At 41.2% G+C, this 25,886-nt stretch overlaps 2 protein-coding genes across 4 annotated transcripts; both read right to left on the bottom strand.

The window, feature by feature from the left end:
* Window positions 1-248: 248 nt before the first annotated feature.
* zgc:136971 (S9 family peptidase) lies at window positions 249-10,697 on the bottom strand. Of its 2 annotated transcripts, none has more exons than XM_044352471.1 (22): window positions 10,581-10,697; window positions 10,178-10,304; window positions 8,414-8,549; window positions 8,052-8,127; window positions 7,889-7,964; window positions 7,508-7,620; window positions 6,875-7,009; window positions 6,578-6,669; window positions 6,196-6,233; window positions 5,988-6,109; window positions 5,831-5,891; window positions 5,017-5,111; window positions 4,831-4,882; window positions 3,801-3,904; window positions 3,565-3,697; window positions 3,331-3,414; window positions 3,132-3,212; window positions 2,606-2,694; window positions 2,181-2,374; window positions 1,943-2,045; window positions 686-792; window positions 249-576 (listed from the first exon to the last, which is right to left on the bottom strand). In XM_044352471.1, the coding sequence occupies exons 1-22, from the start codon at window positions 10,680-10,682 to the stop codon at window positions 477-479; spliced, it is 2,220 nt and encodes a 739-aa protein (XP_044208406.1). In that variant the 5' UTR covers window positions 10,683-10,697; the 3' UTR covers window positions 249-476. The 2 variants fall into 2 exon arrangements, with proteins under 2 accessions (XP_044208406.1, XP_044208407.1); XM_044352472.1 differs by having other exon boundaries at window positions 10,432-10,618.
* A 678-nt stretch (window positions 10,698-11,375) lies between these two features.
* ifrd2 (interferon-related developmental regulator 2) lies at window positions 11,376-25,321 on the bottom strand. Of its 2 annotated transcripts, XM_044352018.1 has the most exons (13): window positions 24,772-25,321; window positions 23,543-23,599; window positions 18,488-18,604; window positions 18,133-18,217; window positions 17,817-17,941; window positions 17,395-17,552; window positions 16,356-16,409; window positions 15,787-15,965; window positions 15,077-15,185; window positions 14,630-14,764; window positions 14,336-14,464; window positions 13,076-13,168; window positions 11,376-12,903 (listed from the first exon to the last, which is right to left on the bottom strand). In XM_044352018.1, the coding sequence occupies exons 1-13, from the start codon at window positions 24,812-24,814 to the stop codon at window positions 12,823-12,825; spliced, it is 1,365 nt and encodes a 454-aa protein (XP_044207953.1). In that variant the 5' UTR covers window positions 24,815-25,321; the 3' UTR covers window positions 11,376-12,822. The 2 variants fall into 2 exon arrangements, with proteins under 2 accessions (XP_044207953.1, XP_044207954.1); XM_044352019.1 differs by lacking the exon at window positions 23,543-23,599 and having other exon boundaries at window positions 24,772-25,319.
* Between the last annotated feature and the right edge of the window lie 565 nt (window positions 25,322-25,886).

Below are 25,886 nucleotides of genomic sequence, written 5' to 3'. Positions count from 1 at the left end.
CACCTGCAGGACATTGTATAAATTACAGTTACTATATTTGATAAAAACCATCTTTGCCAGCCTGCACTGTCTATTACATTAATGGGGAAAATATTTTAGGGCTGCAGATGTAACTTAGCACTAAAATTAAGTAGTGATCTTTGCAGATGAAGAGAGGCATAATGTACATTTTTTGTTTAATTATTGTGGGGAAAGCTTTTTTATATGTAACGCTATGCAAACCAGACATGACAAAATCTTTACATCAGTTCAGTTTTGTAAGTATTCTTTATTGCATGCTTTGATTTGGAAATGTTTTTACAAAATTAAGTACATAATAACATACAGAATGTGTGTTGTGTTGTTAAAAAGGCAGCGGCGTGTTTACTATTGACAGCTGCTGTGATAATAACCCAATTATTTTCTTTTATGATGATGTTCAGCAGCAGAACTCCTCCATCACTGTGCACTGTGTGTGTGTGTTTGTTTGTGTGCGTTCAGAGATGCTGGTGCAGCCACAGCACCGTGTTGAGGAAGCAGTCGGCCTGTGTGTCCACTCTGGACAGAGAATGTCCGTCTTCTGGAAACCACAACAACCTGGAGAGACAACCAGAACGATGAACACGGCTAAAGTCTTAATAATCACAATTATAAGTGACTTCATGACAAACAGGGTGTGGTGTATTTTATGTATCCTGTGTTCTACCTGACAGGTGAAGCTCTGCTCTTCAGCGCTTTATAGAGCTCCAGACCCTGGTGAGGAGACACTCGCCTGTCTCTGCCTCCCAGCATCAGCAGCACTGGAGCTTTGATCTACAAACACACACACACAAGTTCTGTAGTTTCTTTGTTTTTTTAAAAAAAAAGTATATTTACTTACACAACTAATGTGCTTTTATGAAACTGTGGCCCTTTCCCCTAGTGCTAGCGCTGTCCATGATAAGATCCTGTGTCTAGAAAACGAATGCTTAGATTTCCATGTAAATTTGCTGTGAATTTTCTCGGTTGCCACTGGATGAATCCCAATTCAGGTTGAGTCAAAATATTACAATTACAATACACTTGTACAAAAGAAATACCAAAGGAGAAGCATTTGATTGTTGTGACTTTTTGGTCTTTCTTTTAGCACTTCCAACCAGGACAAACTATATTTTTAAGTGACACTACTGATAAGGCTGTAAGAATAGCAACATTATCACTATCTTTAATAAACACTTTCAAAGTTTGGCGTGTAATGAGCAGTGCGGGCGGTAGAGGCTGCATGTGGGGTTTTAGATTTATACTTTTGTTATTAAAGGGGACATATTGTGCTTTTTGGGATTTTCTGTTATTTTTATATTGTTATGATGCCGGATGTCTTTGTTAAACACAGTCAAAGTTCCAAAAATTGAGGCAAACGTATGTAAAAATGCTCCCTGAAAGTCAAAATCCATAAGCTTCAGCCTGCTCTGAACACTTTCTTTGCAAAGTTACCTCTACTTCCTCCTCGTGATGACGTCAGATTGTTCGCAAATGTCCGCAAACAGCCGTCCACTCCATAGTCTTTCTGCTCAGGTTGTTCCATGTGTTGTTCACGTTGTCCACTCTCATGTTTCAGATCAGATTCGTGCTCGAACATTTACGGATGTTTTTGAGAAGTTTCCATTTCAGTAAATAACGAGAAAAAGAAGTAAAATCCTATTACTACTGTTTGTTGACGTGAAACCAGAGCCAGAAGTCTACCGAGGTGCAGCTTCCAGACGCTAACCAATCAGAACAGAGTGGGCTCATTGGGAGGAGGGCCCTGAAAAGGACCGGAGCTAAAACGGCCTTTTTCAGACAGAGGCTGAACTGAGGGGCTGCATAAAGAGCCAGTGTAAGATAAATAAAGGGTTTTTTGAACCGCAAATCATGCAGCGATTTTGGTTATTTGTACATTGTGATTAAAAGACAGTATTTAAAAATGTTTGTGTGTGTGTCTGACCTGAGCTGCATGTGTGATGGGTGACTTCTCTAACATAGCAGCCAGGGCTTCAGCAGTGGGTATCTGGTCATATGAGTACGGCAACCCCACACTGGTGTAACGCCTGGAGAGAGAGAGACAGAGACAGAGACAGAGAGAGAGAGGAAGATTCAAACTATGAAGTGGTTTGGATGTGTTACAGTGGAGGAAAAGCTTGTCTGTGTCATGTGTGGATGATTTGTTAAGTCATGTGTCTCACCAGTCCACTATATCACTGGTGCCCAATAAAGTAGCAGCATTAATGACAGGGTTCCTGGCCGCACACGCTCTGTAGAACTCTGGGTACTGACCGACCAGATGACAAGACAGGAAACCGCCGTGGGAACCTCCGATCACGGCCAAGCGTTTGGAGTCAAGTGTAATGTCACTCTGCAGCGCAGTAAGCACGGCCCTCTGCGTAAAGACAGTGAGTCAGAGCAAATCATTTTCTATGACTTTTCCCAGGTGATACTGAGCTGTTTATGGATCTACCTTGTTACAATTTGTTCTTTTTCCTTCCTATTTGTCAAAACTCATCTCCTGAGATACGCTGATATGAAGATATTTTTTCACCAATGTTGTCTACACAGAGATTTGTTGCAAACTTGATTCAAACCGGGACTCAGAAAGAGGAACGGTCAGTACCTGCACATCTTTTACATCCTGACTTCCGATCTGACCAATCAGGGACAAAATGCTGTCCTGGCCGAACCCTGTGGATCCCCGGTAGTTCACTTGATAGAGAGACACAGAGAAGGATTTCAGGAATAAACACCAAAGGTTTTGATTATGTGAATTTAGAGGACTGTTAGTTTTTTAACAGTCTCACCAAAAAAGATAGATTTTGATTGAATATTGGTTCGAACTATTTCCACGCAAATGTGATCCTCTTACATAAAAAAGACACCAACCATTCACTTCTACAGTAAACTAGGGCTCCGAAAATGTTTTCAGCAACAGAAAGAAATGAGGAAAATTGAGATAAAATGCGAATGAGCTTCTGAGTCAATCAAAAAAGCAAAATTAGATTAGATTATTTATCCTAAGTTTTGCATTTAGGTCACGTTTTTGCTTTCAGTTTATTTTTCACCTTCAATTTAATATTTTTGGTTTGATTTTTGGGAGATTTTGTTCAATTATTATGACTCAAATTTAATCCCATACATCTCACCCATGAGCACAGCGAAGCCGAGTTTAGCCAGTCCAGCTGTGGTGCAGTTCCACTCTGCAGGGAACTGGGAGTGCGGGCCACCTGGAGGCAACAAACACAAATAAAAAATAAATTCATAATACAAAGAATTAAATAATAAGTTTCATTATGTTTCTATCCTGTAAACAGAAATACAGTAACTACACAAATGAGCACAGACCATGGATGAAGACGACCAGAGGTGTCTTGGCTTCGTGAAGGGGACGAGATGGTTTAACCAAGACGGCCCCGAAGTCTAAACCAGCTGATGAGACAGAAACAAAGACAAAGAGACAAAGAGACACAGAGACGGACATGAAAACTAAGAGGAGCTTGACATCACAACAAGTCAGGAGTGACAGTAAGCTTCATCATTTTGACCTGTTGTGTGTGTTGATGTGTGTTTGTGTCTCACAGTAGTGTGTGTTGTCCTCTGCTGGTGGAGGTTTAACATCTAGAACTGTCCAGCGGAAGTCAAAGGTCATGACGGGCTGCTGCAGGGTTCGCCAGTTCACAGTCTCACCTGCCGAAGGGAGGAAACCCACCCGCTGCAGACACACACACACAAACATGTGGTCCATAAAAGAAAGAAATAACCTGAAAGTAATATTTGTTCAAACTAATCTTGTTTAAAAAGGTTTGTTGTCTGACCAGAGCGGGTGGTGTGTTGGGGCTGGAGCAGCAGACGACTATCAGGTCCTTCTGGACTGTCAACAGCTTCCAGCTGCCATAAACTCTGGAAAGATCAGAGGGACCTGCAGAGGACAGGGAGCAAGACAGAGGAAAAACAACAAAGACAGAGGTAAAGAGAGAGAAAGAAGTGATGAAAGAAAGACAGGACACAGGAGAGAAACGATAGAGGGCGAACACACAGGGATAAAGATCTGTTGAAGGCTTGTAAAAGGGTTTTAAAATTATATACCTGTAGTAAATAACATAGGTGTTGATATAATGTCCAGCGCTTATATATCCAAATCACATGTGCAGAAGATGCATATGAAATATAATTATTTGACTTTGAATAATTAAATAATTTAAAATTAAATTACCGCCCGCTAATTGTAAGAAAAAGAGGAAAGTGTAACAACATTCAGCTCTGCAGTAAAACCTTCATCTCAGCACTTTTAACAATAAACATCTCAAAAATATAAAAGTCATCCTTGGTGCTCAGTACTTGGTTGGTGAGATGTTGGTGACAACATTTAGTCTATTGGTCGTGTCATACCTTCCACTTCTCTTTTGTGCTCCAGATGATGAAGATGAGAGGGTGGAGGAGGGAGGGGAGGGAGGAGAGTAGGATCAGGAAAAGGATCTGGATGAGGAGGAGGAGGAGGAGGAGGAGGAGGAGGAAGTGAATGAAAAGGAAAAAGTGAAGGTGGGAGAGGAGGGAAGAGGGGAGTAGGAGGAAGAGGAGGTGATAAAGGAGAAGGAAAGAGCTGAGCAGCATCAGCAGCTGGAGGAGGAGGAGGAGGAGGAAAAGGAGGAGGAGGAAGTGGAGCAGGAGATGGTGGAGGATGGGGTGGCCAACAGAAGGAAGGAGGAGGCGGGAGCGAAGGAGAGAGGGGAGGATGAGAGAGAGGAGAGGGGGGAGGAGGAGGGAAATGAAGAGAGTGAGATGAGGACAGAAGTGAGAGAGGAGGAGGAGGAGGAGAAGGAGGCGGAGGAGAGGATGGACTCTTACTATCAGAGAGGGAGGACACTTTCTTTGATCTTCTGTCGACCATAAAGAGATCCTGAGAGGGAGGGAGAGAGTAGATGAACCATGGAGGAGTGGATTGAGTCCTATGAGGAGTCTGTGACTTTGCAGACATCTGTGTGAGGGGTTGTAGGTGTTTTTTATTTAATGTGTGTGTGTGTGTGTGTTTACCTTCCAGTTCCTGCAGGCGCTGCTGAAGACGACCCTCTGACTGTCTGCGGACCAGCAGCCAGACGCTAGAGCTTCATACACACCTGCAAACTCACCTGAAACAGAGAGACAGAGAGAATTTCACCTTTTAAACAGCACAGTATACATTCCTGGCACTGGTTTCAGATGGACAGTCAGTGGTGGCGACATGGAAAGAAACGCAGCAATGCACCAGCAGCAGCGGGGAACAGCTGGTAAACATGGATATAAACATTGTGTTTTGGGCTTCAAGGATACACACGGTGCAATCTGGTGGGAGACACTGGATGCAAACCTTATGTATACGAGAAAACTCCACAGTGCACGTTAAGGTCTTCTTACATTTGTTTTGTTTTGTTTTTGCTTTTGGTGCATCTGCCAGTTTTAGTTAATTTGTGAATTACCAGCTTCACACAATCATGGAGTTGAATTAACCTCAGTTACAGCAAAAACACGACATTCATCAACATAAAAAGTCCATCAGAGAAGTCATGAATGTTGCTGTGGATAAGAACTTATATTCAAATCATGAATGTAGATGACATGAACAGAGCTGTTAGGATGGAAGTGCCAAACGTAAAGAAAAGGAACAATAATGTAGTGTTGCATGCAAAGTAAAACCATGCATGAATGGAAAAAACAGCATGACTGATAACTCTGATATCATTTCGATATAAACACAATAAAAACTATGTCAATAGTTAATAGTAATAGTTAATAGTTCCTTTTATAGATTTTGTACATTTTTTGTACAATTCAAAGCAGAATCCTTTAAAGAAAACTGTGTGTAACCTACCAGTCTGTGGTCTGTTGACAACATCCAACAGTGTTGACGTCTTCCTGCTCTTCAGGTCCAACTGTGGAGGATGAACAACTGCTGTTAACAGAAGGAACATGAACATACACACACACACACACACACACAAACACACACATACATACACACACACTACCTGCTGCAGGCACTGGCACTGATTGTGAGGACCAAACACTCGGCCCTGCAGGTAGATCAGTGTGGACCCATCTGGACTCAGCCTGGGACAGGACACTGACTGGTTGTCCCCCGACAGACACTCTGGTTTGGAGGACATACAGTACAGGGATTAGAGAGAGTGTGTGAGTTTGAAGCATTAACACAGAGAAAAAAGGCGATATGCTCACCACAGTGTCCATCCAGGTCCAGCTTGAATAACGCTGACCTGAAACAGAGTTTAAAGAGAAAGAGACACCAAATTAAACTGTAAACATTCATTTCCACTGGGTAGTTTGAGGCCTGCAATCCCCGCAAACTATTTCTCACATGATGCCAGTAAACTAAATATTTTCCTCATGGTAGATTTTTTCTTGATTAAGTATTTTTCTGTGGTGTTTTTACTTATCCAAATCAAATCAGTGTTGTCAGTTGTAAAGACTGTACAGCCCTCTGAGTCTGAGATTTTTGGCTACATAAAAAAAAACTTTTCATTTAATTTCTGACTATTTCAGTTGCTGTTATTTGTCATGCAGACACAGGCTGAGTCAGAAAATGAAGCAGCTCTCTAACCTGCGGTTGGAGCAGAACCTCAGTCCGAGTCTGAAGGGTTCATGGTACCAACCGACAAAAAACACTGACTGACTTCCTGGAGCCCATAGAGCCTGGAGGGAAAACACACACACACACACACACACACAAGATGTTATTTATAGAAAAAACATCCACAACTAGCATTCATAATAACTTGAGAGGACTCCTGTTGGTATGTATCTGTAGACATCAATAAATCAATAAAGGCCAGAAACAGCCTCATAGATTATCCTGCAGTGTCAGATGTGAAGTGGCTGAAAGCATCTCTGTCCTCACTTGTCCAGGTGAGACATCAGGCGGGACGCCCTGCAACACGCTGACTGTGCCGCTCTGCAGATTCACCACACAAACCACCGGAACGCTCTTATTGGTCAGAGCCTCGCCCCAGTCCTCACAGTACACACTCCTGTCCTGTTTGAGCACAACATCACACACAAGCAAAAATAAAGTACATGTATGCATAAACACTTTTTAGTGTTGTTAATGACATCCAAACAATTTTCAGGTTTGATTATCAATTAATCTGATTATTTTATCAATTCATCGATTCATTGTTTGGTCTATAAAATGTCTGTGAAAAATGTCACTTTCCAGAGTCAAAGGTGAAACCCTCATATGTCTTGTTTTTTCCGACCATCAGTCCAAAACCCAAATATATTGAGTTTACTATCATGGATGACAAAGAAAAGCATCAAAGCTTCACGTTTGAGGAGCTGAAACCAGCAATTTTTTGTCATTTGTTTAAAATTGATTAAAAAGAGTTGATCAATTATTAAAATAGTTGCCGACTAATTTTCTGTCGAATTGTTCCAGCTGTAGTTTCATGTCATTCATTTTAAAGCACACCATCAAGTCAGTGTGTGTTTGTGTGTGTGTGTGTGTGTGTGTGTGTGTGTGTGTGTGTAATACCTTCCCCCATGCAGATTCCTCATCATGTGTTTCTGTTGACGTGTTCTTGGTCTTCTCAGCTACATAAAGAAGTTTGTTCTCACACTCCGACCATGACAGACAGCCAAACTGGGCTGGGAGCACACACACATACACAAACACAATAAGTGTATATATAACAACATGAACACACAATAATACAAGGGCTCAACAGCCCACATACTGCACAAAAGTGGAAAAAACTGACATCATAGGTTGGCATGACTGGTCCTTAGATGAGCTGTTTATGTGCTGATATTTGGGGAACATTAACGGAGCAAAAATATCAACAACAGGCTTCAGAGAAAACCACTGAGTTAAAGAGTCAGGGTGTGTGTAAACAATATGCTGCATCCATCTCACCGTCATCGTACACTCTGCCATGTTTGTTGAGGGCAGTCAGGTTCAGGCATTTCCTGAGGCCATGATGGTCCCAAATCTAAACAGCAACAACCATAAATAACAGCAGTCTGTCAAAACGCTCGAACACAGATGTTTAGAGAATGTCGCAATCCGTGTTTCTCACCTCAAGCAGCTGGTGTCCACCTGCGTCCCTGACAACGGCCCTCAGGCCTCGAATGAGAGACCGTGCACTCAGTAATCTGAAGAGCAGAGGAGAAATAAAAAAAAAAACATGTTTATGTCAGACTGTGTTCAGTTTGGCTTCAATTAAAGAGTAACTTAAGGTCAGTGATGTCACAGTGTACTGACACACCCTGGAGTACACGTCGACATCACCGCAGCAAGGGGAGACGTTCAGCAAAAACAAGATTTTCAGCTGCTGTTAGGTTGATCTTTAATCTCAGAAGGGCCAGTAAATCTGAGGGTTATTTACACACAACCTACCAACCTTTACATAATATCGTGTGTACATGCGTGTGTACTTACTCTCCAGAAACAGGTACGCAGGGTCCTGGGGGGAGGATAGTCCTGATGCTCTTGTGGTCGTTAATGTCTGCGACCAGAGTCCACTGCTGCAGGTAGCGCAGTCTGGAGCCTCGGACCAGGTCGCTCTGACTCCACTCTGGATGTGGATACAGTGAGTAGTCATTTCCAATGGAGAGGAGCTCAATTATCTCAATTATTTCATTAAACCACATGTGTGATACAAGAGTGACACAAACTGGTAGATACATCCGTGTGTTTCTGTTCTATTTTGGGACATTGGCAAGAAAATGTCTGGTAATCTTCCTGGTTTAAAGGATCATAATTACAGAAATGTTGATTCATCATAATTATATTATATGTGCATCAGCATGTATGTTGGCACACATGCAATTATGGCTATTTAAAGCGCCTTTATACTTGAATGAGTGGTAACTGGCAGCAACTTTATGAAGATGACATGACTGTCCTTCCCTGAACCCACAATCCAATGTACTGTGCAATATCCAATAAGCAACAGTCAGTTTGAATGGCATTTATCCAGAGACAGATGGATTTACTCTGTAAACCTTTTTAAACCCTTAAGACTGGATCGCTGGTGTCAGTGGCACAGAGACTTTGACCAGCAGGTTGTCACGAAATCCAAACACATGCTGGAGTATCCTCCATTACTGCCACACTAAGAGTGTTTTTTTCACACTCAGTTTGGTTGAAATCAAAGCAAGGGAGGAGCTCTTTCGTTTTCTTCTTTAATGTTAATCTGAAGATTCAGGTTAACATTCTTATGAGAGGAAAGACAGATCTATGCAACTTTGTGTCGGACTGTCATGACATTTAATGGGATATTTATTGTTCCCAGAGGACGATTTCCAGTGACTTTGGTGACTCTGACTTTTCATCACTTCCAGGTTAAGTCTTCACATGGTCACTTAAATAAATAAACAAATTCACACATTCATATGTGTGCAGGAAGTTTACTGTGGACACTAATATTCCCCAGATGAAGAATTATTTCCATTGTAGATGCTTCTTACTGATATGGTGTAATTGTACTGCATTAAAGGTGTCCTACCTACAAATTCATTTGATAAATCTAGAAGTATTATTTAGTCTTTGAATTAGAAAAATTAGACACTGGTTATCTGTTTTTTTTTTTTTTTCCATTTGAGACACCGAGAGACAGTTCAAAACGGCTTGCTCAGGGTCATCTTGACAAAAAGTCAGTGAAGCAGCAAAGAGTAGCAGCTTCATGCTTCAAAAACTATCTGCAAAAAAACAACCCACCAAGGATGGGATAAGGATTGTTTTCCATTAAACCCCTTCTTTAAAGGAATAAACCGGTGGTTTTGCGAAGCTTCTGTGACTTATTAACTACAAATCATGTGATACTTATATGTCTTATTTCCTTTCAGGTAGCCATTGGTTTTGATCAGTTTGCACATTATAGTATAAAAATCAATAGACTGTTAAAACTTGCTTGTGTAATCCATCCCAGTGAACATCAAGTCTGCATCGGTTTGTTTTTTTTCTTATAGTCCCATCAGTGTTATGTGATAATGTAGTTTCAGAGCAGATTTTACTATATCACAACAATAACATAACTAATAAGAATCAATGCAGACAGATGGTTTACTGGTTTGCAAAATCAGCCAAGTAATCATGAGTTATAATAAAAGTAGCACAAACAGTTGGCCACTGATATATTTGACACAAGGCTGCACAAGCTTGTGTGTGTGTGTGTGTGTGTGTGTGTGAGCAGCAGTTCACCTGCAGTCACAGTGTACATCCGGAGCTCCGGCAGCTGCTCCTCACTCACATGAGCGGAAACAGGCGTGGGGAGGCCGCTAACCTCTCCGTACACCCCGGTGATTTGTGTCGCCTCCATCTGTTTCTGCTACCGTGCATGCACACACACACAAACAGTTCACATTAAAACACAGACCTAAACTATCAGTCAGTCCGTGCACACTGGCAGCTCAGATAAGTGCAGACTCATGCATCATGCACCAACATAAACCAACAGTTTCCCGTCAGCAGCTGCTCGCAGGTTAAATCAGACTCGCTTTACTGCAGCTCCGTTCATGAATTTATCCACGTTAGTCTTTATCAATGACTTCATCGCCTCCTCCGGACCTGATTCAACATTTCATAGCAATGATTTCAACTGTACCAGCGCCTCCATGTTGCGTTCATGAATGGACGATACCACTTTGGTCCAGTTTACAGGGGTGTAGTGGATGAAAGCGACCGCAAGGGGGCAGCAGATGACCATAGTGGATGTGATTCTTCATATTTGTGACTTAACTTTCCTATTACTACTGATATGTACATAGTCTAGTATATATATATATACTTTAAATGTACTTCTTAAACATTCAGGTACCAGTTTTCAGCAATTAAATGTTCATTATGCTTATTTTCACACACTAATGTTTTCTCTCCTGTGGGTTCAAGATTAATTTAGTCTCCAGTCCAAATCTATGGAGGACTCTTTAAAATGATATTTTAATATTACAAACTGCTTGGGCAGAGCAGGATCTGCAGGGTTTGAATGGAAACATGATAAGCAGTTTTATCTGCAGTGTAATGTGGTTATGAGATGATTAATTCTGAAAAAAATACACAGCAATCAAGTTGTTATATTTCCCGTGTCTGCCTGAAAGACTGGAGACACCTAAGAGCTTATTGTATGCTTTTACTTGGGTTTAAAAGTTTCATTCCATTGTTTTTTCCATTCATGAGTGAAGAAAAAGGTTAATGTAGGTGCAGAACATTTCTTGACATTTTTAAACAGTTTGCTCCAATCATTGATAATTAGTTTTTGTCCTCAGTAACTTCCTATCACATTAACTTTACAATGTGTATTAACTGGTGTATTCACTGATCTATTATTCCCTAAATCTAGTCTTTCTAGGACAGAAACATCTTTCAGAATAAACTGTTCAGAATGACAAAAGACACAAAGTGAATGCTCAAATACTCTTTATTTCATTTGATCCATCTTCTGTCCATGTGCCAGAACACCAGAACTGCTGATCAGAGAGTTTGGTCAGGCAGTAGATGAGAAACTGAAACTTCCAGGCAGCCCAGTGGTGTGCTTTTTTTAATAATCAAAACACTAAAAATTAAAATAATGGTAGTGCTGCCACAATCAAAAGCACACTGTGTTTTAGACGCTAACTTTGTCGACCAAACTTCTGATCAGCAGCTCTGGTTAGTGGCCTGTATGTATTTACTGCTCGTCAGAGGGAAAATCATTCAAATGCATCTAATGATTCGAGTACACATCTTACCATAAATCCCTTTGTACAGTATATCTGCAATACATACGCATGGATAAGATTGTGACCCACCAACCTGCATTAAAAATATACATGAAAAAAACCCACAGAAATTCTTTTTTGTCATCTTCATCCCATAATTGTATCTGTAAACAGTCCTTAGCATTTTTAAGTTTCTTAAAAATCACACAGTACTGCTCTTTTAATAAATTACAAACCAGAATTGGTTAAAATGTATTTTTCCTCTCAAAAAATATCAATACGAAAGATGACATTTCATTTCTTTTAATTAGGCATCTTCTTGTTTATATGTTAAGTGTTTTATTCCATGATGTTAAATAAAAATAAAAAATAAAACACACTTCTCACGCAAACACCACACACATTTTCATTTAGGTTGCATTGTTTGTAAAGTCAGTTTTTCTGGTTTTGGCAGCTGGAGTAGCCTCTCTGTGTGTAAAAGACAGAGGACGACTCAGGGAATAATGAGGAATCATTACGATACTCATCAGCACCAATTCAGTAACGCTAACATGGAGGGCTTCCACAGATCTGAAATGTACCATAAAGCTACAAAATGTTTGATTCTTACAGTGAAACTTAATACTTTACTTTGTATTTTTATTGATAAAATTGATAAAAGACCTTTCTGGTTTCTTACTCCAGAAGATCGCATTTCTTCTCTACTGTGTAATGAAGTAGTTTCAATCCCACATAAAAAGAAGTCTAGCGTTGTTAATAATCCACCTGGTATTTGGGAAATACTGTCAACAACACTCAACACAGCGGATTGTTGCAATTCACTAAATTTTGTGTCAAAAATGAGCGACAGCAGATGCTTGCTAGGAACAGAATGTTCCTCTGCATAAATAGGTGGTAAAAACTTACTTTTCCTGTGAGAGCCAAGAATAAATGTCTTAATTAATTTGAATTAATTTGCAGGTGAAGAGCACAAGTGAAAAAGCCCTGTTAAAAAATTTTTTTTGAGTCTTTGTGTGTGTGACAGCTGAAGAGTTGAAGGCATCGTTTTGTCTCCATCTCAATACGGCTCAAGGAATCCCTCGTTCACTCGTCCATTCAGTCCATCCCAGTCTTCTCCTCCTCCTCCTCCTCTTCCTCCTTTTCCTTCTCTCACATGACATCAGCCCGTTTGTCCCTGACCTTGTTCCTCTGTTTAGTCCTGGCCTTGAAGGCAGCTGAGTTGAAAAGATGCTGTTGAAGAAAATGATTTTTTATTATTATTTATTTTTTGGCATTTAAAGCTAAACTGCAGCTGCAAATGCAAGACAGGGATAAAAATAATGAAAAATGCAATCATGAACTCCAAGGTCAGATTGTTCCAGTGTGCAGGATTGAGATCCACAACCAGAAGAGACGCCGTTACCTTCTCAAATCGTGAGATCTTGTTGCTTTTGACAGAAGTGTCCAGGATGAGTGGAGGGCCGAGGCCAAAGATGTCTCTCAGTAGAGGGTTGAACTGCACCAAAACAAAAAACAAACACTAAAATTAAGAGAGAATGGGTCAAACTGATTGTTGACTGTTTCATCTTTATCTTAATATGAGACCTCCAGTCTGCAGACACAGGTGAGAGAACAACACAAGTAGATCAGGCTGGATGTGAAACATGTCAATAAATCCACTTTTCACCCTCAACATCTACTAAAATATGCAGTATTTAAAGGTGAAGTCAGTCATTCTGGAGAGAGATAGTTGATATTTGAACTAGACACCCAAACAAATACACTCCTCTCCCTTTGTGCTCCTTCAAAAGCTCCACTTCTCACTCGACCTGCGTTCAGCGTCTCTGTCAGCTGCAGCTCCTGGGGAGCCGAGAGGACAGCGGTCGGACAAACTGCCTTCACCAGGCTGAGTGACTGCAGACACTTACTGAACCATAATAGTTTGCATGTCAGCTCCTCGGGAAGAAATCAACAGTGTTTGTATTTATTGATTCATTGATACGGTTAAAAGTTCAAAACACATATACAGCAGGATATTTGTGTGATTTAAACAGCTGCCTGCTCAGTTTACGCTTCACTAAACACGACAGAAACAGACTCAGAGCGTTAAAAAACACCAGGTGTCTCTGTGAGACTGTCTGGGATTCAGTGTGGATTGATACTTTTAATAAAATGGAAGCGTATCTGTTCCGTGAGAAAAGGCTTTCTATGTGAATTGGCCACAGCCTCTCTGTCTCCAGTTCACCAGTCCTCCCACCATTCAACAGGGGCTAGAGGAGACTGTCAAGTCCTCACACAGACAGTTGCTCTGATAACTTCCCCTCGTACTGTGCATGAGCACGAATGCCCCCTGCTGATTGGCTGGAACAGTGTTGTGTGTCTTGGTCCGAGACACTTTGTTTCCCATTTATAGAGCCAGTGCTGTGTATGAACACCATTTTTTTTTCAGCGCACAAACAGAACAGACAGCTAGTGGACTGTGAGGAGATATTGAACAATCTTTCTCCAGAATCTCTGACTCTACCTTTAACTGACGTAGCTGAGATGTAAACTTATGTTGCACACCAAGGACCTAAATAAGCATTTCTTTTTTAAGGTGCCAAAATTTACTAAAATGCTGGATTTGGAGACAAACACCCCACACAAAACTGAGTTTGGTGTGGGCTTCAGTGCATTTCCTGACCTGTAGATGGTGTCTGACTCCAGACTCCAGGATCTCTTTGAACGCATCGTAGATTCTTCTCCTCATCCAGCTGTCGATGTAAATGCTCTCCACTCCGAACCTGATCTTCTCGTCTGTGAAGTCCTCATTCTGCAGGAGACCAAAAAGGAGACGTCACAAAGTCAAAATGGTGATGAAGAAAAAATCTCCACCAGCAAAGAGAAACATGAGTAAACCCTCTTTCAGTGATGTTTACACTTCTAGCGGAACTTCGATCGTGCCCAATCGTGTTACCTGGAGCTATAAAAAACATACCTCTATGTAATGTAGCACCTCTCTGAAGATAGAGCGTTGTTTCCTCCTGTCATTCTTGGCTCGGTGTTTGTTGCTGTCTGTGGCTAAACTCTTCAGACATTCACACAGACTTTCACTGTCCTCCACATCAAACTCCTGCAGACAAACACACACCAATGACAACACTGTAGTGCAGTAATGTGACACTAAAAACAGGATTGTCTTTAAATCATTTTAATGAATGTAATAGTAAAAGATGGATACATACATGTGTATCAGCAGTATGTGTGTGTGTGTGTATGTGTGAGTGTCCTTTACATAACATTTGTTTTCAGATTCACCACATTTTTGTTTTACAGCCTGCATATGAGCCGTCCCCGGTGTGTTTGTGTGCCTGCTCTCAAAGCTACTCAGCTGTTTATGTGAGTGTGAGTGTGAGTGTGAGTGTGTGTGTGTGTGTGTGTTTACCTCGTCTATATCTCGTCCCAGCTCCACCAGCAGGGCGATGGTCTCTCCCACTGCAATCCTGTAGTTGACGTCACTGCTTTGCAGACACGCCTGCAGTTTGGGGAGGTGACTACAGGGAGGGAGACAGAGGCAGAGAATCACTGTTAGTTGTGCTGTTAGTCACTGTTGATGGTTTATTCAAATGTCATCAAGCTTAACGGAACTAAACCAAACTGAGAACGGAGAATGTTTATCAGGAAAGCAGAAGTGCACAGATTGAGTTTCATTCATTTGTTAAGCAGCTGTTTTAATATTTGTTCATATCTGACGCTTGTACACAGCAGGTGATTTTAAAATCCAAAAACGCTAAGCTGATACTTGTGTCTTAAAGTCTTTACTTGTGTCTTTAACTCCATCATGTGAGAGCTCCAAACCATAAAAGTGCATTAAACTGATCTTCTCAACCACAGAAAATACCACATACTGACAGAATTCATAACATCTTTCCCTCAAGTGACATGACAAGCACACGTCATGTGAGAGGAATTTTGCTGTTGCAGCATTTTTTGTGACTGATAGCATTATGGAATCCACCCTTTTAATCCACTTCAGTTGCAGCAAGAGGATTTACATGAAAGGGAGGAGAAAGGATTTTCACACTTTTGGATGTCAACACTCTGGCATGATTAGTTGTTGGGTTTTTTTTTCCATTTGGAGTTTGTTTCACTCACAGGTCAAGCAGCACAGTTAGTTTGGATGCAGGACAGATGGTGACCAGCAGCGACCAGGCCTGCAGGGCGGCGGTGTGGAGGCCTGCATTGCCAGGTTTGGGTGTGGGCAGCGTTCCCTCTCTGTTGGGGTAGGAGGTCATAAACGCGCTCTCCAGGAGGGCAAGAGACTTGATCAAGTCCTGGGAGAGTTCAGTGGTGGTGTTGAGGGGGAAACGGAGAGAGAGAGAAAAAGAGAAAATGCAGCGAGGGGTGAGAGAGACAAACTGTTGATGTGTACCAGCAGGAAATATAATTAACTAATCATGTCGTGATTTAACATCCGAGATCCCAACAGATAAGAGAGCCTTGGACCCACAGTTGATTAGATTTTGTCAGGGAAATTTTAGATGGTTTTTGTTGCTTGATATATTTCTGTTTATATGAAGAGCGGACTGAAAGCTCTGAACTAATCCTTACTGTCCAGACTTACTACAACAGTCAAACTACAGTTTTTCCTGAGGTACAGATATTTCCCTGTAAGTCCCTGCAAGACTTGAAGAATCGTGAGCATCATGATGGATTGTTCTCACCTCTCCGTCTTCCGCAGAAGAGACGTAACAGCACATCCCCAAAGCTCTGGCACACTGATGGAGACAGATGAAAGAAAAGTTAAAAAACAAAACAAAACAAAACAAACCAGAATCTAGTAGAGTTAAAGTGAAGCTGTGACCCCTCTTCACACTACTAACACAACTTGAGGTTTGCTAACATTGAAATATTTAAGTAAGAACACATAAGACCACTGCATCAGGGCTGCAAACATGATCCTAATGTCATTTCTTTTCCCAACAACTTGGTCAACCTTAAAATTGTTATTCCACCCTGCCTGATCAGTTCATGTTTTCAGTTCAGAAAAGCTCAAAAGGTGTAAATAACTTGGTTTCAACATCAACTTGGCAACTGTTGAGAAAACAATAGATAGAGTTCATGACCCCCATGGTCCAAATTGGCTGCTGTTAATGCCACATTGTGAGAGTCATCCTCAAGAGTCCCCTGAACTCTGTCTAGCATTGTGTTTTTAAGTCTTCCGTTTGTTTCTAAAACTGATACCGTGGGCAGAAAATAGCAGGTGACAAGTTTATCATGACACTTAAAATGTAAGGCTTAAAAGAGAAATTGCTCAACAACCCCAACCAGAGTATAAGTTTAAGTTTAAGGCCGAAGTGACGTATCAAACATTTTTCAGTGGAATTTCCTTTTCATGTTGTTAACACAATGTCTAATCTATGACTCACTTGGCTGTTACACAACAGTGCGTGAAGTCAGCTGGGAGGGGGAAATTTAAGAATGCACATTCAGCGAACTCTTGGCTGAACCAGATGTTTTTTGGATTTGTTGTTGTTACTTTGCAACTTTCATTGTCATGTTCCCGACTGGGTTTAAAGCTGCAGCCCCATATGATTCGTTTTTGATCCAGCATTTGCACATAAATATTCTCAGAGCAGAGATGCATTTCATGTTATACTCTTCATTTTAGACTTTTTTTTTTTTTTTTTTAGGAGATGTTATCAGTAAAGGATAATCCCAAAGTTTTATAGGACTTGAGAGAAGGTTTATTCGTTTACTCACGCTCTGGCGGGCTGCTATGCTGGCAGTGTTGTCAATCAGGATAGTGGTGAGGATGGGGCGAAGCATTTTGAAGCCCTCCTCTGCCTCGTCTCCGCCCCCCAGCTGGATACAGAGCAGGGCGAAGACTGTGGCCGCTGCTGCCTGCTCTTCCCCGCCGCCTGGACGCATGGAGGAAGAGGAGGAGGAAATTAAAGTCATTATTTCTTTTTATCAGTGACTGTCGATGATAATGACATTATGTTGCACATTGAGACACTGAGCGCTAGTGCTTGAGGTAAGACAAGGCTATAATGATCTCTAAATGAATTTATACAAAATATACGTGTGTATCATCACCTGTATATACAGTGTAAACACAAAAGAAATAATGATCATGGTAAAATACAGCTCTTTACATTTTTGCCACTTCTGTTTTGTCTCACCTTTCTTAAGGCTCCTTTCCAGGCAGTCACTGACAGTGAGGCGTCTCTCTATCAGGAAGTCATAGAGCACTCTGGAGGAGAAGGCCTGTCGCAACGACTCAAGGGCTGCGAGACGAGTCTTCGCACTGAGCGAGAGACATAAACAGAGTCCGAGAGAGAGGAGAGAAAGGTGTTGATGGGAAGGTTTTTCAGTAACATCACTTTCTACTTTTGGTGTTGCACTGTCTCTTTGCATTTGTCTCCTTGTTTTGTCTTTCCTGACATTCCCTATTTTTATTATACTGATTTGATGAAAGGAAAAAAAACAACACCTCACCTCTTATCCATCAGGTTGTCTATGCATTGTTTGAGTTTGTCTTCTGTTTCCTCCTGGGCAGTCTGCTCATCCACCTGCTCACCTCCTGTGTTAATTCATTCAACACACATAAATGATTTGTATGGATTTTCGTAACTGTATGCAAGTTTAATACTTTATTTTAGGGGAAAATGTCAAGTAATTCCTGTTGAGTTTTACTTTATCACTTCAAAAACTGTTGCTAAGAGGAATCAAAATGCATTATAAAAGGTAGGTTGCATTTATTTCCTTTGGTGGATGAATCTCTACCTTGGCTGTTATCTAAAATAAACAATGCCAAAAGACGTGTGCGTAGCATCTGTGTTTGTGTACAAACCTGTGCCCTCGTCCAGCACAGAGGTGCCTTCACTGGCACTGCTGTAGTGGCTGAGAATATCAGACATCAGCTCATCGTCACTAGCACCCGACTCTCCCTTCACCCCATTTTTAATACCTGGAGAGACAAAAAAAGAGGAAGATGTGGAAAAAGGTGAGATGGAAGGAATAATGAGGAGAAAGAAGGGATATGAGGACAGAAGTAGAAAGAAAGGAAAGAGCAAGAAAGATTATATATTTGGATGAAGAAAGAAACTTGAAACTCCTGTTTTGACTTTGACTCTGTGTTAACATAAAAGCTTTTTCAGGTTTTATCGATGCAGCATGTGTGACTGAATCATTCATGAATCATGATGTGAGTTAAGGAAGGCTGCTTTAGGTGTCGGCCAAGTTAGCTCCACAGTCCTACTGCGTGACTGTTGCTGGGTGAGAGGTGACTTAATCAGCTGGTGTGGACAATGCTGAGTATCTGTATCGTGGCAGGTATGGTGAGGACTGACAAGCAGTTGTTAGGGCAGTGACTGGGTACAAAAAAAGCTCCAAGGAGCAGGAAATATTGAGCAGCACTAGGTCAAAAATATATTTAAAAGTTTCCAAATGAGAAGCCACAGTTTTGTTAAGCAGCAACAGTCAGTTTCTCCCTTTATTGCTCAAAATGTTGTTAATATTTCTGTATTGTCTCTATCAGGCTGAAATGCAATGGAGATGACACAATAGCATCTTTTACTGAAATGCTATTAAATGTATCAAAAAATAAACTATCAAAAAATAACCCTACAACAAATGACACCTTTGTACAGCATGTGATGGTCAGTTTTTGGTTGTTTCTATTCTATGATCACTTGGGGCGTTGACTTATTGGATGAGCTTTCATGGTACAATGTCAGGGCAGATTTTTAACAGTCAGTTATGATTTCTATAAAATGCTAAAAGCCTCAAAATGACAGCTGGTTGACTGTTAAAGTGAAATAAAAACAAATCGGCCAAAATTAACTGGAGCTCGGTTGGCTTCCATTCGCCAGCGGTGAGTAATGGCAGGTTTAGGGAAGCTGACTGTAAGGCTTACTCTGCTCAGCTGTCTTTTTTTGTCAGTAACTTTACACCACCAGAGTTCTTATATACAGACACACACACGCTCACTCAAACCACATACAGGGATGAATGGCAAATATAAATTTGTCATCTACAAACCTCAGCAAGAGCTTCGAGCCAAGACTGAGGACTGACTAACGTCTTCTATGAAGCATCGAACCACCTCCTGAGACACTGAAAAGGTTTATACACAAGACTGATTCTCACAAATGAAGAAAAGCCGCCTCCTCCTCCTCTGACTTACAAAGCTCACCAGCAAGGTTGTGTTCTGGGGTGATGACAGCTATGCAAGGTGACTCTCACATGCAACCAAAGATGATAATATCAGACCTGTTACACTATCATGACTACAATATATTTAAATGTATTTTATAAATTCGCCGTGTCATTTTATGGATCTTGTGGTTGCTCTGGGTTTTACTATCAATCTCACCCACACAGGACATAATGGCAGGAAACAGCAGATAACTTTTACATCAGGCAATCCTCTGTTATCTTTGATGTTTTATTAGTACGTGTAATTTGCATTTTCATGTTTCCACTCAGCTCTACCCTGTGTGTGTGTGTGTATGTGTGTGTGTGTGTGGCAGTTTGTTACACAGAGTCTGAACAGGACGGGGGTGGTAAAAGCCAGCCAGGCTAAGCTAAGCTAACCCTCAAACTACTGCTGGCTCAGGACTTTCTACTGTTGGTGGGATTACTGGTCACCAGAGTGACCATTCATTTATTCATTCATCCAGTGTGTACCATCCAGAATGGTCAGTCTATGTGTGTGTGTGTGTGTGTGTGTGTGTGTATACACATGTGCGTGTGTGTATACATGTATGTATGTGTGTGTCTACATATATGTGTGTGTATATACATGTGTGTGTGTGTGTGTATATATGTATGTATGTATATGTGTGTGTGTGTATATATGTATGTATGTATGTGTGTGTTTGTGTATATGTATATTTATGTATGTGTGTGTGTGTGTGTGTGTGTGTGTATGTGTATATGCATGTGTATTTGTGTGTGTGTTCTCATGTTCTCAGGTCAATCAGGTCGGTTAAGGTGACCCAGAGGTCACTATTATTGTAACAGCAGTGCAACTTGGGGGTTGTAGTCATAAATTAGTTACTTTCTCAATTAAATACATGTATCTACTTTGTTGTGTTATGTTATATTATACACACACACACACACACACACAAATATATATGTATTTATGTCTTAATGTGAACATGTGCCTTAACATAAATATACAGTAACTAGCAACACCATCACTGCTTTGTCCACCTGTGTCCAGGTAATAAGAAAAACCAGAAAAACTGGATCCAGTACTGTTTGAGGTCAGAATATGTAAACTGAGTAAACTGGGCTACAAGTTCAGTATTTGACTTGAAAAGTTGTAAAGTCATTGTTGTCTGATCCTCTCTTCTATCTTTTCACTACACTGCAGAAGTGGAGCTTCAGGGTGGAAGTTTTCTCCAGCTACAAGCCAAACACTGCTGCATTTCTGCTTCGGCTGACAAATTTACCTGACGATCATTTAAAAGTTCTTTCTTTTCTGCTGAAATTGCTACTGCCTGGTAAAATGGTGACAGTAGCAGTAACATTTGTTACACCCGATGTTTGTGTATCGTAGCTTTTAACCCTGAACCTCTTACTGTTGGCTGCTGCTTGAGATGTATTTTACAACTGAACTGACTGGATAACAGCTGGATAATAGCTCCATGACAAAGCTCTACTGTACAGTAGTGAATAGCTGCATGATGTGTTCCTATTAATAGCTACCTTTTCACCCACATCAATATATTACACAGTCAGTTGTAAAACTGGATGTGCGGGTGCTTAATGTGCTGAGCCGGCAATACAAAGTAATACCTCTTGTCTGCAACTGACTCGGAAATCATAAAAGTTGTTTTTCTGTAGAAAACGTTGACATCTGGAAAATCGAAAAGCTTTCAGATTGAACTTTATGAGCGTTACTAATATGCTAGACTAAAAAACTGTTAGCTAGATCAAATAATCACATCAACTACTTTATAGTTCTAGTGGACAGTGATTGTCATTTACATTTTTCAATACTGACAGCCATCTGTGAAACCAGACAAGCACAGGAAATAGGTAAATCAGAGAAAACTTTTTTAAACTACTTCTTTTTTTTTTTTTTTTAAGGAAACGGTGCTGTTGTGCTAACATGACTACATTAACATCAGGGACTCCAGTGCATTCATTCATTTTCACTGTTACAAGATAAACCTGAATGCAGCCCTGACAACCCTGCTTTCCTTATGTAATATTCAGCAATAAACAGCCTGAAGGCTCTTTTGTTCAGAAATCTACTGTTCACAGCTCAGATAACGCGCTCTGTGGGCCTATATCAGTCAGTGATTTCCCAGTCATCATCCTTGAACCCATGGCCACTGTGTAGGTTATCCCCCCCCCCCCCCCCGCAGCCACACACACACACACAGCTCACACACACAGCTCATTTATGGTAAGTATGAGCTACCCTGCCACAACTCACGTGTCATCTCCACTTTGCTACTTTATGCTTACATAGCAATCACTCACAGTCCCAAAAGAAGAGGCTCCGCTGACTGACAAATCAGAGCTCTGAGCCAAAAGGGGAGGGAGCATGATGAGTGCCCTGGCCATGGCCTGGTAGAAGAAGCTTTAAATGCAAAACACAGTGGGGTTCCCTATGTAATACTGCCCTAACAGTTTGGAAAATGACGCAACAAATTTCACACTTTGGCATTATTCATTCTCACCCATCACCATTTGTTCTAATTTTATGACATAAAAATCTGATTATCAACCTTCTAATACTGAAAGCCCTACTAAATTACTCCGTAGACAGACCTTGGAACAAACCTGGGTCTTGAAAATAAAATCACTTCCACCATGAACAGCACCAGACAAGCTGTTGTCTCACTAAACCACAAAGACAAACAATTAAAAGAGGCCCCACATAAAATGAATAAATTACACAATATATACAGTAGATAACTGATAAGGAGAACACACAAAGACACAACATAGGAGGAAAACACTGGGAATCAGTATATTAAAGCTGAAATCTGTAATGTAACAACTTCGGGACACCCTGGTAGCCTAATGGTTACTGCACATATCACATAACCGCAATGTCCACGGTTTGATTCCTGCCAGGGACTTTTGTTGCACGTCATACCCCCTTCTCTCCCTCTCCGTTTCCTGTCTCTCTACACTGTTGACTGTCAAATATAGGCAATATAGGCATTAAAAATAAACACACGTGGCAGCAGGTTAGGCAGTGTGGACCAGGAAAGTCACAAAGAGCAATGATGGCACAATGTTCTACTAAAAACTGGATCTCAGTTATATCATAGACCGTGGTGATTTGAACGGTATAAAAAAAATGTCACAGACAGGACATTTTGTGCACAGATGCATGAGAGAGAGAGAATTAAGTCAGCCCAGGAAGCAATGACTGTCTCCAAATGTTTCTGGTGTCGGCACAGATAAGAGAGGATGGATGAGTTGGAGAGATTTCAACCAAATTAACTAGACGATGAAGCAGGACTGGATGTTAGAGGCCAACTGTAAGTGGAACAGGTTGGACAGATGTTCGATATGGATTAACTTCCTTTATAGTCTTATGATGTTCGTCTTTTAAACAGCAGCCATCAATCTCAGCATGAATGTGAAGCGTTAACTTACGGTTTTCAAGACATGCATGAGGACTGGAGAAACCCAGACAATGAAGTGTGTTTTCGTGTCTCTGAGGCTGTGGTAAAGCCACGCAGTCAGTCAATAAAGTAAGCGGCGTGGGAAGAGTTAAAACGTTTCAGTGCAGCTGGAAAAAAAAACACACGGTGGGTTATCAAGCATGTGAGTTGCTGCTGGGTTTACTGCATGCACTGAAGTAATGTTCAAGAGCTTCTGAACAAGCCTCAAGTTGGTCACAAAGGTGAGGCCAGGGGCAACGAGTTACCTTTCAGCGAGCCTTTAGCCGACAGCTGCAGCTGAAGAACCTCCTGACGAAGAGAGCCTGGACGTGATGTGTGGACGAGGGGATGAATGGATGAATGAAAGATAGGGTGTATAGATTGTAGAAGGAATGGTGGACGGATGCATGAATGAATTGATAGATAGATTAAAAACAATGGATAAAGGGAGAGATGGAAGAATGACCATGATAGAGAAGAAAACAAAAGAAGTGAGCTCAATTTTCCCCATGCACAATAAACAATACTCCTATTGGACAATTCTGCATTTTCCTGTCCCTCTCTCTCTTTGTGTGTGTGTATGACTTAAGTCACTTTCAGGGACACACACCAGACTTAAGACCAGTTGATTTGGGGACGGCTTGTGCAACTGGGGACAAAAACCTAGATTTAGGCAAGTAGGGGTTATAGTTAGGGTTAAAATAAGTCTCCAAGAAATGACAAGTCCATGTAAATACCCCAAAAGTGACTTAAGTAAACGCGTGTGTGTGCATTTGGGCGATGCACGTGTGTGCTTCCCAAGCAGCGTCACTCCTTAAAACGTGAGAGGGTTGTAACGCCCTTACAGGCACATGCATGGCTCGCACCACTACTGTACACTGTACATTAAAAAAAAACGTGTAGTTATGTCAGACTCAACAAGCAGCAACTTAATTGCAACTTAAGCGACGCCAATCCATGTGTAGCAGTACTGGAAGACCCTGTTGCACTGGGTTACTCTTCTTCAACACATTTCTCACCGACCTGAGCGGTTTTAAGTGGCAAGAGACCGCCGCTAAAAATAACATGCGGTTAAAATTAACCCTACAAGTGTAGCTTTAGCAGCCCAGTGTCCTGAATGGTAGCAGAAAATCTTTCAGTGAACCTTAACAATGCTTCACATTTTCTTGGACACTTGTTCAACTGGTACATAAGCTCATTTAAGTGTCAGAGTCACTTTCACATCAATGTCAAAACACAGGTGATAAACTGAAGCACCAATTATAAGCCACATGGATGAAGACGGCATGCTGCAAAACAATTTACAGGTAGCTAAAGTTAATGTAATAGGTTGTTATTTTGTCGTTCATGCCATATGGTACAGATACCAAAACTACTTTCATACTAACTTACTATAATTGACATATTCAGTCATTACATTTCTGTTGGATTCTTGCCCGAAGCTAGAGGGCGAGTTGGCAGGATAGCTACTGTTTCACATATAAATGCTACTTACCCGGCTTACTAGAGCCACGTTTCCCCTTTTTACTCCGCGGCATCGCGAGCAGCGCTTTGATCAGCTAGTTCACAACAAAGCTAGCTGTAGGTAAGCTAGCTAAAGTTAGCCCGCTCTCAGTCCAACTGTCAGCTCCTCACACACTGACAGCTGAAGGCAGCAGCAGCAGACGGCTGGATGCTCTCCGTGGTTTATCTGGACAGCTACGTAAAAAGCTCCCCAAATTCCAGCCTCTTTCACACTTTTGTTGACACTTTGGCTAACGCTGGTTAGCGTCCTCTACAAACAGCAACAACCACCGCCGCGCTCTGCAACTCTCCGCCTTCTTCAAATCTTGGAATAAATTTTGTCCGGTGGCGAAAAAAGTCACTTGCCTCAACAGTTTTCACAATGTATTATCTATGATTGTCTCCAGGTAATCTATATCTAATACCAGGTTGAGATAGTAAGTATTTTTCAAAGTGTTTGGGACGGAGTTTTGAGCACGCTGTTGTCGCCAGGTCCACCATCTTCCCCTCAGTAACGACTGAACAGACCGGCAGGCGGGGTTGCCAGGTTAGCTCTGTGGGCATCCCCCTTTCCGGGAAAAAAAACTAACTGACGCCAGACTCCATTGATGGATCTCATGTTTGTAGACTTGTGTAATTTACTTTGGGGAAGTTAGATTCATGAAACAAAACCCTAAGACTGTTGAAAAATATGTGAGTCCTCAGAATATTTTGAAATATAAATCAGAATACTGACATTAAAGTCCCAATTTTAAGCGTTAAAAACATATTTTCTAATACTGTATTTTTAAACAGACTGTTCTTCCTAAAGCCACGTGTGCCACAATTTTAATATTGGAAAAAAATCCTCTCAATTTAGAGGGAGAAAATACATAATTTAGACTTTTTTGTCTTTTTTCCCCATGTGGCCATGTTCCCCCCCCCCCCCCCCCCCCTCATATCAATGTCCATTTCTGTTTTCTATTGCATGTCTGTCCGTCCTGGGAGAGAGATCCCTCCTCTGTTGCTCTTCTAGAGGTTTCTTCCATTTTTTCCCCCTGTTAAAGTTCTTTTTTGAATTGAGCGTCTAAGGACAGAGATGTTGTATTGCCCCCTGAGGCAAAGTTG

The sequence above is a fragment of the Thunnus albacares genome, chromosome 5, assembly GCF_914725855.1.
Source record: "Thunnus albacares chromosome 5, fThuAlb1.1, whole genome shotgun sequence".
Lineage (NCBI taxonomy): Eukaryota > Metazoa > Chordata > Actinopteri > Scombriformes > Scombridae > Thunnus > Thunnus albacares.
The sequence above is the reverse complement of the archived record's forward strand: the minus strand, read 5'-3'. Positions and strand labels throughout refer to the sequence as shown.